General features: G+C 44.4%; 1 protein-coding gene across 7 annotated transcripts in view; it reads right to left on the bottom strand.

Moving 5' to 3' along the window:
* The window catches only part of PDE3A (phosphodiesterase 3A), a 331,598-nt gene that overhangs the window by 45,025 nt on the left and 271,836 nt on the right, over window positions 1-14,737 (bottom strand). For all 7 annotated transcript variants that reach the window (XM_073621400.1, XM_073621393.1, XM_073621396.1 and 4 more), the window contains 2 exons: window positions 5,349-5,565; window positions 990-1,072 (listed from right to left, as the gene is read on the bottom strand). In XM_073621400.1, the coding sequence (XP_073477501.1) occupies window positions 990-1,072; window positions 5,349-5,565 (300 nt within the window). The remainder of the gene's footprint in view (window positions 1-989; window positions 1,073-5,348; window positions 5,566-14,737) is intronic.

Below are 14,737 nucleotides of genomic sequence, written 5' to 3'. Positions count from 1 at the left end.
GTCCCTCATTTTGGTCTGATCTATATAGTTGTATATAAAATTCACTTTTTATCTTTCAAAAAGTGTTTCCCAGAGCTAAACCTTTCATCCAATTTCTAAATTTTTACATTTGTAAATTTCAAAAGCCAATATGAAGAAATAGTAGTGGTAAAAAAGCACTTGTGGGTTTAACCAATCATTTTTTTTGTATAATTCTCCTATAAGGGGGCGTGGCAAGAGGTGTGTCCTATGCCTACATACGTTTGCTAATAGGTGTCCCTCATTCTCATCTCAAAAAGTTGGGAGGTGTGTATTGTCATTGTTATTGTTTTGAGGGCCAACACAGCTAATCTCAAAAGGAAAGAGAAGCATGAGACCCGATTTATTAACCTGCAGCAAGTGGCCTCCTAACCCATACTGGGGTTGATTTACTAAAGGCAAATAGGCTGTTCACTTTGAAAGAAAAGTGCCACTTTTCATGGTAATTTCCCCCAGAGCTTAGTGAATGAGGTGACGCTCTGCTGACTTCCATCATCCAATCATGCATAAACAAAAGTGCTGTTTTTTTCCTTGCATATCATTGGGTAGTCTTTGCAAAGGGAAATTTCAAAACATTCACTAAGCTGTGTGGAAAGTTGCAGTGAAAACTGAAACTTCCCTTGCAAAGTGAAACTTCCCCTGCAAAGTAAACAGCCTGTTCACCTTTAGTAAATCAACCCCACTATGTCATGTAAGCGCTCCTGAAGTGATGTTTCAGCTTGATGGATTCAGACTGTTGGCTCTGTAGGTGGAGGGGGTGTAGCTGGATAATAATGTCTCTCGTCAGCATTCAGGAATAAAGGAACATTTCTCTCTACTTATATGTATGGTCACCGCACTTTGAGGTCAGGTGACCCCGGGCCCTAGGGATTTGCAGATCTGGTAACCCCCCACCCTGCCAGATTCTATGACACAGCATGTGCACAGTATAGCTAGTTAGAGCCCCATAAAAGACATTGCATGTATTGTACCTGCTCGGCTCTGAGAGTGTGTTATGTCATTTGTGTCCCCTGTCCTCTCGGCTGGATTCACCTGGCTGTACGGCCGCCCACAACTGCAACGATATGGAAATGAAAATTTGTTACTTATAATCATTTATGATAGCATACAAACAGTTATACAATCAGGTTCATTTTAAGAAAAAGAGAAGGTACAAGGGTGCCTCTAAATGAAGACTGTAAAAAGATTTTATTTGAATAAAAGGTATCAAATCCACTAACGTGTTAGTAAAATTCAGGTACATAAAGGTCCATGTCGGGTGAGGCTGCACTTGCGCTGGGTGTAGTCACAGCCACCATTTTATGAAAGGTTTATGTCACCCAGAAATAGTGTCAGTGATTCATAGATGCTGGAGAAATAACCCCCCAGGCAGTCACTTCAACCTTTTAGGGACACTGTCTCTGCACACCTGCTGTACCCATTTTGAGGGGTTCCCACTATCCCTGTGCTGAGCTCCCAAGTCTGCAGACTGACTGTGCACATTATGAGGGGTTCCCACCATCCCGGCACAGAGATCCCAGGTCTACAGCCTGGTTGTGCCCATTATGAGGGGTTCCCACCAACCCTGCACTGAGATCCCAGGTCTTCAGATTGAATTTGCCCATTATGAGGGGTTTCTACCAACCATGCACTGAGATCCCAGGTCTGCAGCCTGGTTGTGCCCAATAAAAGGGGTTCCCACCAACCCTGCACTGAGATTCGGGATCTGCAGACTGACTGTGCCCATTATGAGAGCTTCCCACTAACCATGCACTGAGATCCCAGGTCAGCAAACTGAATGTGCCCATGACTAAGGGGCTTCCCACCATCCCCTGTACTGAGATCTCAGGTCTGCAGCTTGGCTGTGCCCATTATGAAGGGTTCCCACCAGCCCTGCACTGAGATCCCAGGTCTGCAGCCTGGTGGTGCCCAATAAAAGGGGTTCCCACCAACCATGCACTGAGATCCCAGGTCTGCAAACTGAATGTGCCCATTACGAGAGGTTCCCACCATCCCTGTGTTGAGATCTCAGGTCTGCAGCCTGGCTGTGCCCATTATGATGGATTTCCACCCCCTTGTGCTAAGATCTCAGGTCAGCAAACTGAATGTGCCCATGATGAAGGGGGTTCCCACCATCCCCTGTGCTGAGATCCCAGGTCTGCAGCTTGGCTGTGCCCATTATGAAGGATTCCCACCAGCCCTGCACTGAGATCCCAGGTCTGCAGCCTGGTGGTGCCCAATAAAAAGGGTTCCCACCAACCACGCACTGAGATCCCAGGTCTGCAAACTGAATGTGCCCATTACGAGAGGTTCCCACCATCCCTGTGTTGAGATCTCAGGTCTGCAGCCTGGCTGTGCCTATTATGAGGGATTCCCACCATCCCTGTGCTGAGACCTCGGGTCTGCAGCCTGGCTGTTCCCATTATGACGGGTTCCTATGATCCCTGTGCTGAGATCTTGGGTCTGCAGCCTGGCTGTTCCCATTATGTTGGGGTTCCCATGATCCCTGTGCTGAGATCTCAGGTGTACAGCCTGGCTGTGCCCATTATGAGGGGTTCCCTCGAACCCTGTGCTGAGATCTTGGGTCTACAGCCTGGCTGTGCCCATTATGAGAGGTTCCCACCATCCCCTGTGCTGAGTTCCCGAGTCAGCACACCTGCTGTACCCCATTCTGGGGCTATAACAGAAACAAGCACAAATATAAAACATAAAATATCTGGATTCACAGTCAGTACTAAATTGTCAGTTCAATGTTTTAATATTCCATCCGTACAGTATTGTGAAGACTAGTGAAATGAAACACATCTATTTTGGCTTTATAGCTAATAGGGAGAAAAACAAACCTTTTGGTTTCTTAGAATCCTAAAATGTTCTGATCTGTGTCCTGGCCCTTTGTAGAAATTTGGGTGGGACAAAGCCTCCATTCCTAGGTCCATACCTTGCCTGGTAGCCAGACCTCATTATTAGTCTCTACCATGCATCAGGTCTCTCTCTCTCTTTTTGCTGTGAGAGCTGTTTGCTGTGTGAATGTCTGATTGCTGACATAACACTACAAAGGTACAACTGCTGCCTGTTTGTTTTGGGGAACCCATTAAGGGGCACTCTGTTAGGTTGGGTTCACATTGATGTGCTGCTGTTTTACCACAGCATGGGTGTATGCGTGGAAGAATCACGTTCAGGATAGAAACATTTTGCAAATTCTGCATTTTTCCACAGCCGTGGTATATGTAGGCCCATGTACATGAAGCCTTATTTCTATTGGGTCGCACATTTTTGCTGTGTTTTCTGAAATCGCACCACATTTTCTGCATGCTGCACCTGTGGTGCGCTTTTAATCGAAACACAGCTAAAAACATCCATACACCCATGCTGCAGCCTGACCACAGAGCACCAGTGTGACCCTGACCTTAAGGCTGGTACACATGGGCTGAATATCAGCCGGTATGGTCTGATTCAACAGAAATCGTCTGACATTCAGCAAGTGTGTACAGCAGCTTATCTGGCTTCTGTCAAAGGGGCATGCTAGAAAACCAGTAGCTGATCAGCATTGTGTTCTGGTGGGGGAAGTCCCTCTGTCAGAACACAGTAGTTCAACGGGAAGATTGCTGTACTATCATCACATAGCTACCTGTGTGCACCAGGCTTTAGTTAAGGAACTGACCACAGCTTAGTTAGTGGCTTGGACAAGCAGATATTTTGTTTGCTTTATGCTATGGACTTGCTGTACAAGGTCGTCCTACATTGAACTGTGTTTGCGGCTTTTCTGAATAAAAGTGGGGGACAAACCCACTTGGACCGTTCTTGGGTTGCCCCTTTCTTGTGCATGATATCATTGTATATATACATCTGCCAATATCAGTTGAGCCTGTCCCCCTTACAATATATATATATATATATATATATATATATATATATATATATATACACACACACACACACTATATTACCAAAAGAACGAGAAGGCCTGGCTCGCAGTTTCTGCTTGAATTCATCCCAAAGGTGTTCTGTCGGGTTGAGGTCAGGACTCTGTAAAGGCCAGTCAAATTCCTCCACCCCAAACTTGCTCATCTATGTCTTTATGGACCTTGCTTTGTGCACTGGTCCAAATCATTTGATGGAGGGGGGATTATGGTGTGGGGTTGTTTTTCAGGGGTTGGGCTTGGCCCCTTAGTTGCAGTGAAGGGAACTCGTAAGGCAACAGCATGCCAAGATATTTTGGACAATTTCATGCTCCCAACTTTGTGGGAACAGTTTGGAGATGGCCCCTTCCGGTTCAAACATGACTGTGCACCAGTGGACAACGCAAGGTCCATAAAGACATGGATGAGCGAATCTGGGGTGGAGGAACTTGACTGGCCTGCACAGAGTCCTGACCTCAACCCGATAGAATACCTTTGGGATCAATTAAAGCGGAGACTGCGAGCCAGCCCTTCTCATCCAACATCAGTGCCTGACCTCACAAATGCGCTTCTGGAAGAATGGTCAAACATTCCCATAGACACACTCCTAAACCTTGTAGACAGCCTTCCCAGAAAAGTTGAAGCTTTTAAGCTTTTGTAACTACAAAGGGTGGGCCAACTCAATATTGAACCCTACTGACTAAGACTGGGATGCCATTAAAGTTCATGTGTGTGTAAAGGCAGGCTCCCCAATACTTTTGGTAATATAGTGCATGTATATATATATATAGATATATCTATATATATATAGATATATCTATATATATCTATATATATATAGATATATCTATATATATACTGTATATGTGGAGCTGGCACACCTAGCAAGGACACAGGCAGCGAAATAAACTTCACAAATGCCATCCAAAATTACAAAATAAAAATTAAAAACTCATTTGCACGGACTCTCGTTATGCCACTCATCAATGTGCTTTAAGTTAAGCAGCCAAATAATTTGGATGAGCTAACACACAAAAATGTGGCAAAAAAATCTGCATGTACTTTTTTTAATACAGCGCACCACAACCCATGGTAGTGCGCTATCATGCGCTGTGGTGCAACACAAGTCTGTTAGAAAGGTCCTTTGGGGTGCCATTACAAATTCATTGGAACAGCAGCACAATCAAGCAGGGGAGATGTGGGATTTTCTCTTATTTTCTATGTCAACAGTTCCACATCAAAAAGTACCAGTGACCAATTCTCAGAAGTAGCTGGCGGCGTCCTGTGCCATCAATGAGATCTGGAAGCTAACATTGAGCTCTCCCAGAGGATCTGAGTGCAATAAATTGTATGGTCTAATGACATCCCATTTGTAGTTGATATTTGGCTCGGTCAATGGTGGCAGGTCTGCACACAGAGATGACACACAGATTGATGCATACATGTGATTACCTGCTACATACAGCGGTGGTGACTTCAGGGACGGGCTCTGGAATTTCCGGCGCACTCCTAGAACACGTTAAGGCTTTGTGTGGGTTCAGAGACAGCCGGCTGCCCTCGGAATCTGTGAACTGCACTGGTAATGACTTTAACGTGGGGCTGGGTGCTGGTGTGCCATGAATGGGTGAGTGACACGGGGAAGTGAGCGGAGAGATTGAGGGCGGGATACCTGAGGAAGAGGAGAATTCAAAATATTTGTTATTAAGGACACAAATCATCTCTGTGTCTTATTTCCAGGTCTTTATTCTCCAAAGAAAATGGTTCAAGTATTTCTATTTATTATTAATTATTATTATTAATACTGCAACTCCCTCCTCATTGGATTACCTTTACATAGACTATCCCCCATTCAGTCCATAATGAATGCTGCTGCCAGACTCATCCATCTTACCAGCCATTCAGTGTCCTCCACCCCCCCTCTGCCAATCCCTCCACTGGCCTCCACTTACCCAACTAATAAAATTCAAAGTACTAACAATAATTTACAAAGCCATCCATAACTCTGCCCCAGCTACATCACTAACCTAGTCCCAAAATACCAAACAAACTGCTTTCTTCGGTCCTCCCAAGACCTCCTGCTCTCTAGCTCCCTTGTCACCTCCTCCCATGCTCGCCTACAGGATTTCTCCAGAGCTTCTCCCATCCTTTGGAACTCCCTACCCCAATCTGTCCTACTGTCCCCTAATCTATCCATCTTTAGATGATCCCTGAAAACCCTTCTCCTTAAAGAGACTTATCCTGCTTCTAATATACTGTTTTACTTCCTCCATCAGCTCATCCCCCACAGCTATTATCCTTTGTATCAATTCACCCTTCCTTTTAGATTGTAAGCTCTAATGAGCAGGGCCCTCTGATTCCTCTTGTACCAAATTGTAATGTAACTGTAATGTCTGCCTTTATTTTGTTAAGCGCTGCGCAAACTGTTGGCGCTATATAAAACCTGTATAATAATAATTAATCTTTACATATAGAGAAATAGGAGGAGAGGCAATCCAGTAAATTACAGCTCTTTAACTTCCATCAAAGAGCTGAAAGGCAGACTAAAGTCTGAGCCACTATCAGAAATCAGATGTGCTGGGACTGTTTGTTAGAGGACAAGATGTCAAAGATACATAAAAAAAAACACTTTCATTGTTAGAAAATCATTGGTTTGGGAAAACTTTTCCATCCTTCTCCTTCAAATTTTCTCATCTCTGCAGTCGAAAACCAACATCTATTTGACCTCAATAATGATTAGAAAATGAAATAAATGTTCTTAAAACAAAAAGTTCTAACAAAACTCTGTTGTTGTATGGCAGCTTTAGAGGAGTGGAAAAAAAATAACGGCTCCCTCCCTTTGAAGTATTTGTTATAAGCAAAAGCTCTTTTTTTTCTATTTCAGATAAGGGCTTGGGTGTCACACAGCTCTTGGTGAGAAGATAGATAGCTGAACTGATCCTACTCCACTTACTGAGAAGGACTGTTAATTGATTTAAATCCCTCCACTCCACAAGAGGATCAGCCAAGGCTGTTTTAAATTCAGGTCCAGCTCTGAAAGTGACATCCCTTCTTTTACTGAAGATGCCAGAACTGGTGGCAGCAACTCGCCAACAAAAAGCCGGTCTCATCATAATTGATTTCAGATAAGGGCTCAGATATTACACAGACTTCCACTCTTATGTAGATGTATATGGCATAAACAAATACATAAAATAAAGCAGAAAGCATCTAACTGGATGCAGAGACCTGTGTGAGAAGCCTCAAATGGAAGCCACCATTGACTAGAACAAGCTTCACTTCCCTGAAACTGCCATACAGGCCAGACACAGGCTGTTTCCATTTCAGGATTCACATAAACAGGTTCTCTTTAAGGCTGTCTCATCATTAAGCTAGTATGTATCATGTCAGTATGGAGAGCAGACAGCCACTACCGCCACTTGTTCCCACATCACCCAATCAGCCATTTCACAATGAAAACACAAAGTTACGCAATTGGTTCTATTAAAACCAAAACATATTTAATAACAGGAGATAAAATATTTCTGTCATAGATTCAGGATTTCAACACAGCGGATGCAAGGAGACACAAGGAGGCCCTTTCTGCTGTTGTACAATGACAGAAAACAAAGTCACTGTAAACACAGAGTAAAACAAAAAAGTCAAATTTTTCACCATCGTATCAGGCCTTCTGGTTGCCTGTGTGGTACAGATATGTCTCATCTACAGTAAGGGAAAAAAATATTTGATCCCCTGCTGATTTTGTACATTTGCCCACTGACAAAGAAATGTTCAGTCTATAATTTTATTGGTAGGTTTATTTTAATAGTGAGAGACAGAATAACAATAAAAAAAAATTCAGAAAAACGCATTTCAAAAAAGTTATAAATTGATTTGCATTGCAAAGAGTGAAATAAGTACCGTATTTGACCCCTTCGCAAAACATGACTTAGTACTTGGTGGCAAAACCCTTGATGGCAATCAGAGAAGTCAGATGTTTCTTGTACTTAACCACTTCAGCCCCGGAAGGATTTACCCCCTTCCTGACCAGAGCACTTTTTACAATTTGGCACTGCGTCGCTTTAACTGCTAATTGCGCGGTCATGCAATGCTGTAACCAAACGAAATTTGCGTCCTTTTCTTCCCACAAATAGAGCTTTCTTTTGATGGTATTTGATCACCTCTGCCGTTTTTATTTTTTGCGCTATACACGGAAAAAGACCGAAAATTTTGAAAAAAAATGATATTTTCTACTTTTTGTTCTAAAAAAAATCCAATAAACTCAATTTTAGTCATACATTTAGGCCAAAATGTATTTGGCCACATGTCTTTGGTAACAAAAATGTCAATAAGTGTATATTTATTGGTTTGCGCAAAAGTTATAGCGCCTACAATCTAGGGTACATTTTCTGGAATTTACACAGCCTTTAATTTATGACTGCCTATGTCGTTTCTTGAGGTGCTAAAATGGCAGGGCAGTACAAAACCCCCACAAATGACCCCATTTTGGAAAGTAGACACCCCAAGGAAATTGCTGAGAGGCATGTTGAGCCCATTGAATATTCATTTTTTTGTCCCAAGTGATTGAATAATGACAAAAAAAAAAAAAAAATTACAAAAAGTTGTCACTAAATGATATATTGCTCACACAGGCCATGGGCATATGTGGAATTGCACCCCAAAATACATTTAGCTGCTTCTCCTGAGTATGGGGATACCACATGTGTGGGACTTTTTGGGAGCCTAGCCGCATACGGGCCCCGAAAACCAATCACTGCCTTCAGGATTTCTAAGGGCGTACATTTTTGATTTTACTCCTCACTACCTATCACAGTTTTGAAGGCCATAAAATGCCCAGATGGCACAAACCCCCCCCAAATGACCCCATTTTGGAAAGTAGACACCCCAAGCTATTTGCTGAGAGGCATGTTGAGTCCATGGAATATTTTATATTTTGACACAAGTTGCGGGAAAGTGACAATTTATTATTTTTTTTTTTTTTTTTTTGCACAAAGTTGTCACTAAATGATATATTGCTCACACAGGTCATGGGCATATGTGGAATTGCACCCCAAAATACATTCTGCTGCTTCTCTTGAGTACGGGGATACCACATGTGTGGGACTTTTTAGGAGCCTAGCCGCGTACGGGACCCCGAAAACCAATCACCGCCTTCAGGATTTCTAAGGGTGTACATTTTTGATTTCACTCTTCACTGCCTATCACAGTTTCGGAGGTCATGGAATGCCCAGGTGGCACAAACCCCCCCCAAATGACCCCATTTTGGAAAGTAGACACCCCAAGCTATTTGCTGAGAGGCATGGTGAGTATTTTGCAGCTCTCATTTGTTTTTGAAAATGAAGAAAGACAAAAAAAAAAATTTTTTTTTTCTTTTTTTAATTTTCAAAACTTTGTGACAAAAAGTGAGGTCTGCAAAATACTCACTATACCGCTCAGCAAATAGCTTTGGGTGTCTACTTTCCAAAATGGGGTCATTTGGGGGGGGTTTGTGCCACCTGGGCATTCCATGGCCTCCGAGACTGTGATAGGCAGTGAAGAGTGAAATCAAAAATTTACGCCCTTAGAAAGCCTGAAGGCGGTGCTTGGTTTTCGGGGTCCCATACGCGGCTAGGCTCCCAAAAAGTCTCACACATGTGGTATCCCCGTACTCAGGAGAAGCAACAGAATGTATTTTGGGGTGTAATTTCACATATTCCCATGGCATGTTTGAGCAATATATAATTTAGTGACAACTTTGTGCAAAAAAAAAAAAAAAAAAAAAAAAATTTGTCTCTTTCCCGCAACTTGTGTCACAATATAAAATATTCCATGGACTCGACATGCCTCTCAGCAAATAGCTTGGGGTGTCTACTTTCCAAAATGGGGTCATTTGGGGGGGGTTTGAACTGTCCTGGCATTTTATGCACAACATTTAGAAGCTTATGTCACACATCACCCACTCTTCTAACCACTTGAAGACAAAGCCCTTTCTGACACTTTTTGATTACATGAAAAAATTATTTTTTTTTGCAAGAAAATTACTTTGAACCCCCACACATTATATATTTTTTTAAAGCAAATGCCCTACAGATTAAAATGGTGGGTGTTTAATTTTTTTTTTCACACAGTATTTGCGCAGCGATTTTTCAAACGCATTTTTTGGGGAAAAAACACACTTTTTTACATTTTAATGCACTAAAACACACTATATTGCCCAAATGTTTGATGAAATAAAAAAGATGATCTTAGGCCGAGTACATGGATACCAAACATGACATGCTTTACAATTGCGCACAAACGTGCAGTGGCAACAAAATAAATACATTTTTAAAAGCCTTTAAAAGCCTTTACAGGTTACCACTTTAGATTTACAGAGGAGGTCTACTGCTAAAATTACTGCCCTCGATCTGACGTTCGCGGTGATACCTCACATGCATGGTGCAATTGCTGTTTACATTTGACGCCAGACCGACGCTTGCGTTCGCCTTAGCGCGAGAGCAGGGGGGACAGGGGTGCTTTTTTTTTTTTTTTTTTCTTTATTATTTTTTTGCTTTTTTATCTTATTTTAAAACTGTTCCTTTCATTTTTTTTTTTTTAATCATTTTTACTGTTATCTTAGGGAATGTAAATATCCCCTATGATAGCAATAGGTAGTGACAGGTACTCTTTTTTGAAAAAATTGGGGTCTATTATACCCTAGATTTCTCCTCTGCCCTCAAAGCATCTGACCACACCAAGATCGGTGTGATAAAATGCTTCCCCAATTTCCCAATGGCGCTATTTACATCCGGCGAAATCTAAGTCATAAAATGCTCGTAGCTTCCGGTTTCTTAGGCCATAGAGATGTTTGGAGCCACTCTGGTCTCTGATGAGCTCTATGGTCAGCTGGCTGAATCACCGGCTGCATTCTCAGGTTCCCTGTTGAGACAGGAGAGCCAGAGAAAAACACGGAAGACGATGGGGGGGGGGGGGGGGCATTCTCTCCCACTGCTTGTAAAAGCAGTCTAGAGGCTAATTAGCCGCTAGGATTGCTTTTACATGAAAGCCGACCGCTGGCTGAAAAGAATGATACCAAGATGATACCTAAACCTGCAAGCATCATTCTGGTATAACCACTCAAAGTCGTGAATGCTGTACCTGAAGACAAAAAAATGGTTAACAATAAAGCACAGTAAACGGTAAAGTATAAAAAATTGCATACCTGAAAAGCAAACATGATAAAACATAATAACAATAAAACATTGCAGAATAGAATACAGTAAAAAAGAGCAGAACAATAGAGAGAATAGAGAGAGAGAGAATAGAGAGAGAACAATAAAACGACAACTATTATTTTTTATTTTATATTTTTGTTTGTTTTTTTGTTTTTTTTTTTACACTTTTTTTGTAACTGTAACTTTTATAACTGTAACCGGTTCCAGGTTCGGGTCTCTCAAAATGCGATGGCATCTTGGGAGACCCTGTGAAAGTGTGTCCTAGTCTGTGCAATGCTGTACCCTACGCTAATACTCAGCTAGTGAATGGTAGCGTTCAAAACATTCACCAATGCAAAGACCAGGATTGTCAGGACAGGAGGGACAATAATAGTGGGTGTCACGCCTATATCCGCGCTTGCTGCAGACACAACATCTTTTTTGGGGGGGTTCGTTGGGTAGGGGTACTCGGGAGGACATAAAGAAAATGCCTCTCATGCAGCCGACTGCATTTGGTTGGGGATGTGAATGGGGGAAGTACGGGCGCTGCAGAAGTGGTGGGTTCCCAATTAGGATTGGCGAATGCAGCAGGAAGGGCATTATGGGCACGACGGGCCTGTGTTTGTCTTCTTGGTGGCAGCGGGACACTATTTGTGCTTGCCACCTCACCAGCTTGAACTGCACTTATGGGACTCGCCACGTCACCAAGTGTTACTGCAGTGCTGGTTTGACTATGACCAGGGTGTACTAGGCCGCTGGCGCTTGCCAGTTCACCAAAACGCTACCAAAAAAACTGTTAACGATCGCAGGGATCAGGCCTGACTCTGCGAACGCTGCAGTTATGCGTTTAGTGTTTTGTAAGTGACAGTGATCGATCGATACTGCAAAACACAGGTGCTAGCAGGTATCTGGGCTGATCCCACTAACACTGCGTTTTTGGGAACCCTAAACTGCTGGGGACGCCAGTATAGATCTGATCGGATCAGATCAGATATTGATCAGTTCAGATACTATACCACTAAGGGAGGTGTACGGTGCGTGCGTGGGTGTTAGCGCTACTGGCACTAACCTGACGCTGCCTGGGGCTGGTGCTTGCCAGTTCACCAAAATGCTACCAAAAAAACTGTTAGCGATCGCAGGGATCAGGCCTGACTCTGCGAACGCTGCAGTTATGCGTTTAGTGTTTTGTAAGTGACAGTGATCGATCGATACTGCACTTGGGTGGGCTGGGCTGGGCCGGGCGGAGGGGCAAAACGCAGGTGCTAGCAGGTATCTGGGCTGATCCCGCTAACACTGCGTTTTTGGGAATCCTAAACTGCTGGGGACGCTAGTATAGATCTGATCAGATCAGATATTGATGCGTTCAGATACTATACCACTAAGGGAGGTGTACGGTGCGTGGGTGTTAGCGCTACTGGCACTAACCTGACGCTGCCTGGGGCTGGTGCTTGCCATTTCACCAAAACGCTACCAAAAAAACTGTTAGCGATCGCAGGGATCAGGCCTGACTCTGCGAACGCTGCAGTTATGCGTTTAGTGTTTTGTAAGTGACAGTGATCGATCGATACTGCACTTGGGTGGGCTGGGCCGAGCCGGGCGGAGGGGCAAAACGCAGGTGCTAGCAGGTATCTGGGCTGATCCCGCTAACACTGTGTTTTTGGGAACCCTAAACTGCTGGGGACGCTAGTATAGATCTGATCGGATCAGATATTGATCCGTACAGATACTATACCACTAAGGGAGGTGTATGCTGCGTGCGTGGGTGTTAGCAGTACTGGTGCTAATCTGACGCTGCCTGGGGCGACGCATATCACCGCCGGGCGATCAGGGGGCTAAATCTTTATTCGGTAATAAACGGCGGGTGCCCTGACACTATAAAAAATAAACGAACTAACCAGCGTCACCCGTAACGGTTATACAGTGATCAGTGGTGAAAGGGTTAACTAGGGGGCAATCAAGGGGTTAAAACATTTATTAGGTAGTATATGGGGGTCCCTGTCGCTATAAAACGCTGACGGCGAACCTAAATATTTACCTCACTAACTAGCGTCACCAGCGACACTAATACAGCGATCAGAAAAATGATCGCTTAGCGACACTGGTGACAGGGGGTGATCAAGGGGTTAAAACTTTATTAGGGGGGGTTAGGGGGGTATCCTAGACCTAAAGGGGGCCTAACACTCACTGCCCTAACACTGTAACTGTCACAAACTGACACCAATACAGTAATCAGAAAAATAAAAAAAAAAAAAAACCTGCTTGGTGTCAGTTTGTGACAGGGGGGGGGGTGATTGGGGGGGGGATCGGGGGCGATCGGGGGGGGATCGGGGTGTTTTGTGTGCCTGGCATGTTCTACTGTGTGTGTGTGTGTTGTGCACTCACATTGCAGTCTTCTCTCCTCGGCCCGGAACGGAGAATACCGAGCCGAGGAGAGATGACATCATTTCCTCTGCCTCTGTGTACAATACAGAGGCAGGGAAATGATCCCATTGGCTGGGAGCGATCGCGAGGGGGGGGCCACGAATGGATGGCCTCCCCCTCACCACCGATCGCCGGGGGAGATTTGCCGACCGCCGCAGGCACCGGGGGGGGGGTCCAATCGGACCCCCCACCCGCGGGCAGGCAAGGACGTACCTGTAAGTCCTTTTGCCTGCCCGTGCCGCTCTGTCGACGTATATAGTCGTGCGGCGGTCGGCAAGTGGTTAACCACCAGGTTTGCACACATCTCAGGAGGGATTTTATGTCACTCCTCTTTGCAGAGCCTCTCCAAGCCATTAAGGTTTCGAGGCTGATGTTTGGTAACGCGAACCTTCAGCTCCCTCCACATATTCTCTATGGGATTAAGGTCTAGAGACTGGCTAGGCCACTCCAGGACTTTAATGTGCTTCTTTTTGAGCCTCTCCTTTGTTGCCTTGGCTGTGTGTTTTGGGTCATTGTCATGCTGGAATACCCATCCATGACCTATTTTCAATGCCCTGGCTGAGGGAAGGAGGTTCTCATCCAAGATTTGACGGAACATGGCCCCATTCATCGTCTCTTTGATGCGGTGAAGTTGTCCTGTCCCCTTAGCAGAAAAACATCCCCAAAGCATAATGTTTCCACCTCCATGTTTGACGGTGGGGATGGTGCTCTTGGGGTCATAGGCAGCATTCCTCCTCCTCCAAACACAGCGAGTTAAACTGAGCTTGATTTTGGTCTCATCTGACCACAACAATTTCACCCAGTTCTCATCTGAATCATTCAGATGTTCATTAGAAAACTTCAGAAGGGCCTGTACTTGTGCTTTCTTGAGCAGGGGGACCTTGAGGGCGCTGCAGAATTTCAGTCCTTCACGGTGTAGTGTGTTACCAATTGCTTTCTTGGTGACTATAAGGGATGAGCCTGCAGTTCGAGTCGAACGTAAGTTCGACTAGAACATCGGGTGTTCGTTTGCTCGCAAACTAACCGAACATATGGGGCGTTCGTGGAAAATTCCAGCACCGTGGAATGCCCCGCAATACACTGCGAGATCACAGTGCATTGACGTCTGCTGATTGGCCAAAGCATGCACCTGACCTGCATGATTTGGCCAATCACAGTGCGCTCTGCTGCAAGAGCCATAATTGGCCAAAGGCAGGGTGCCGTTGGCCAATCATGGCTCAGGGGGACTAAGTCCATGCCCCACACTATATA

Source organism: Aquarana catesbeiana, linkage group LG03 (assembly GCF_042186555.1).
Source record: "Aquarana catesbeiana isolate 2022-GZ linkage group LG03, ASM4218655v1, whole genome shotgun sequence".
In the NCBI taxonomy this organism is placed as follows: domain Eukaryota; kingdom Metazoa; phylum Chordata; class Amphibia; order Anura; family Ranidae; genus Aquarana; species Aquarana catesbeiana.
Note: the sequence above shows the minus strand (reverse complement) of the source record. Positions and strands in the feature narration are given on the sequence as shown.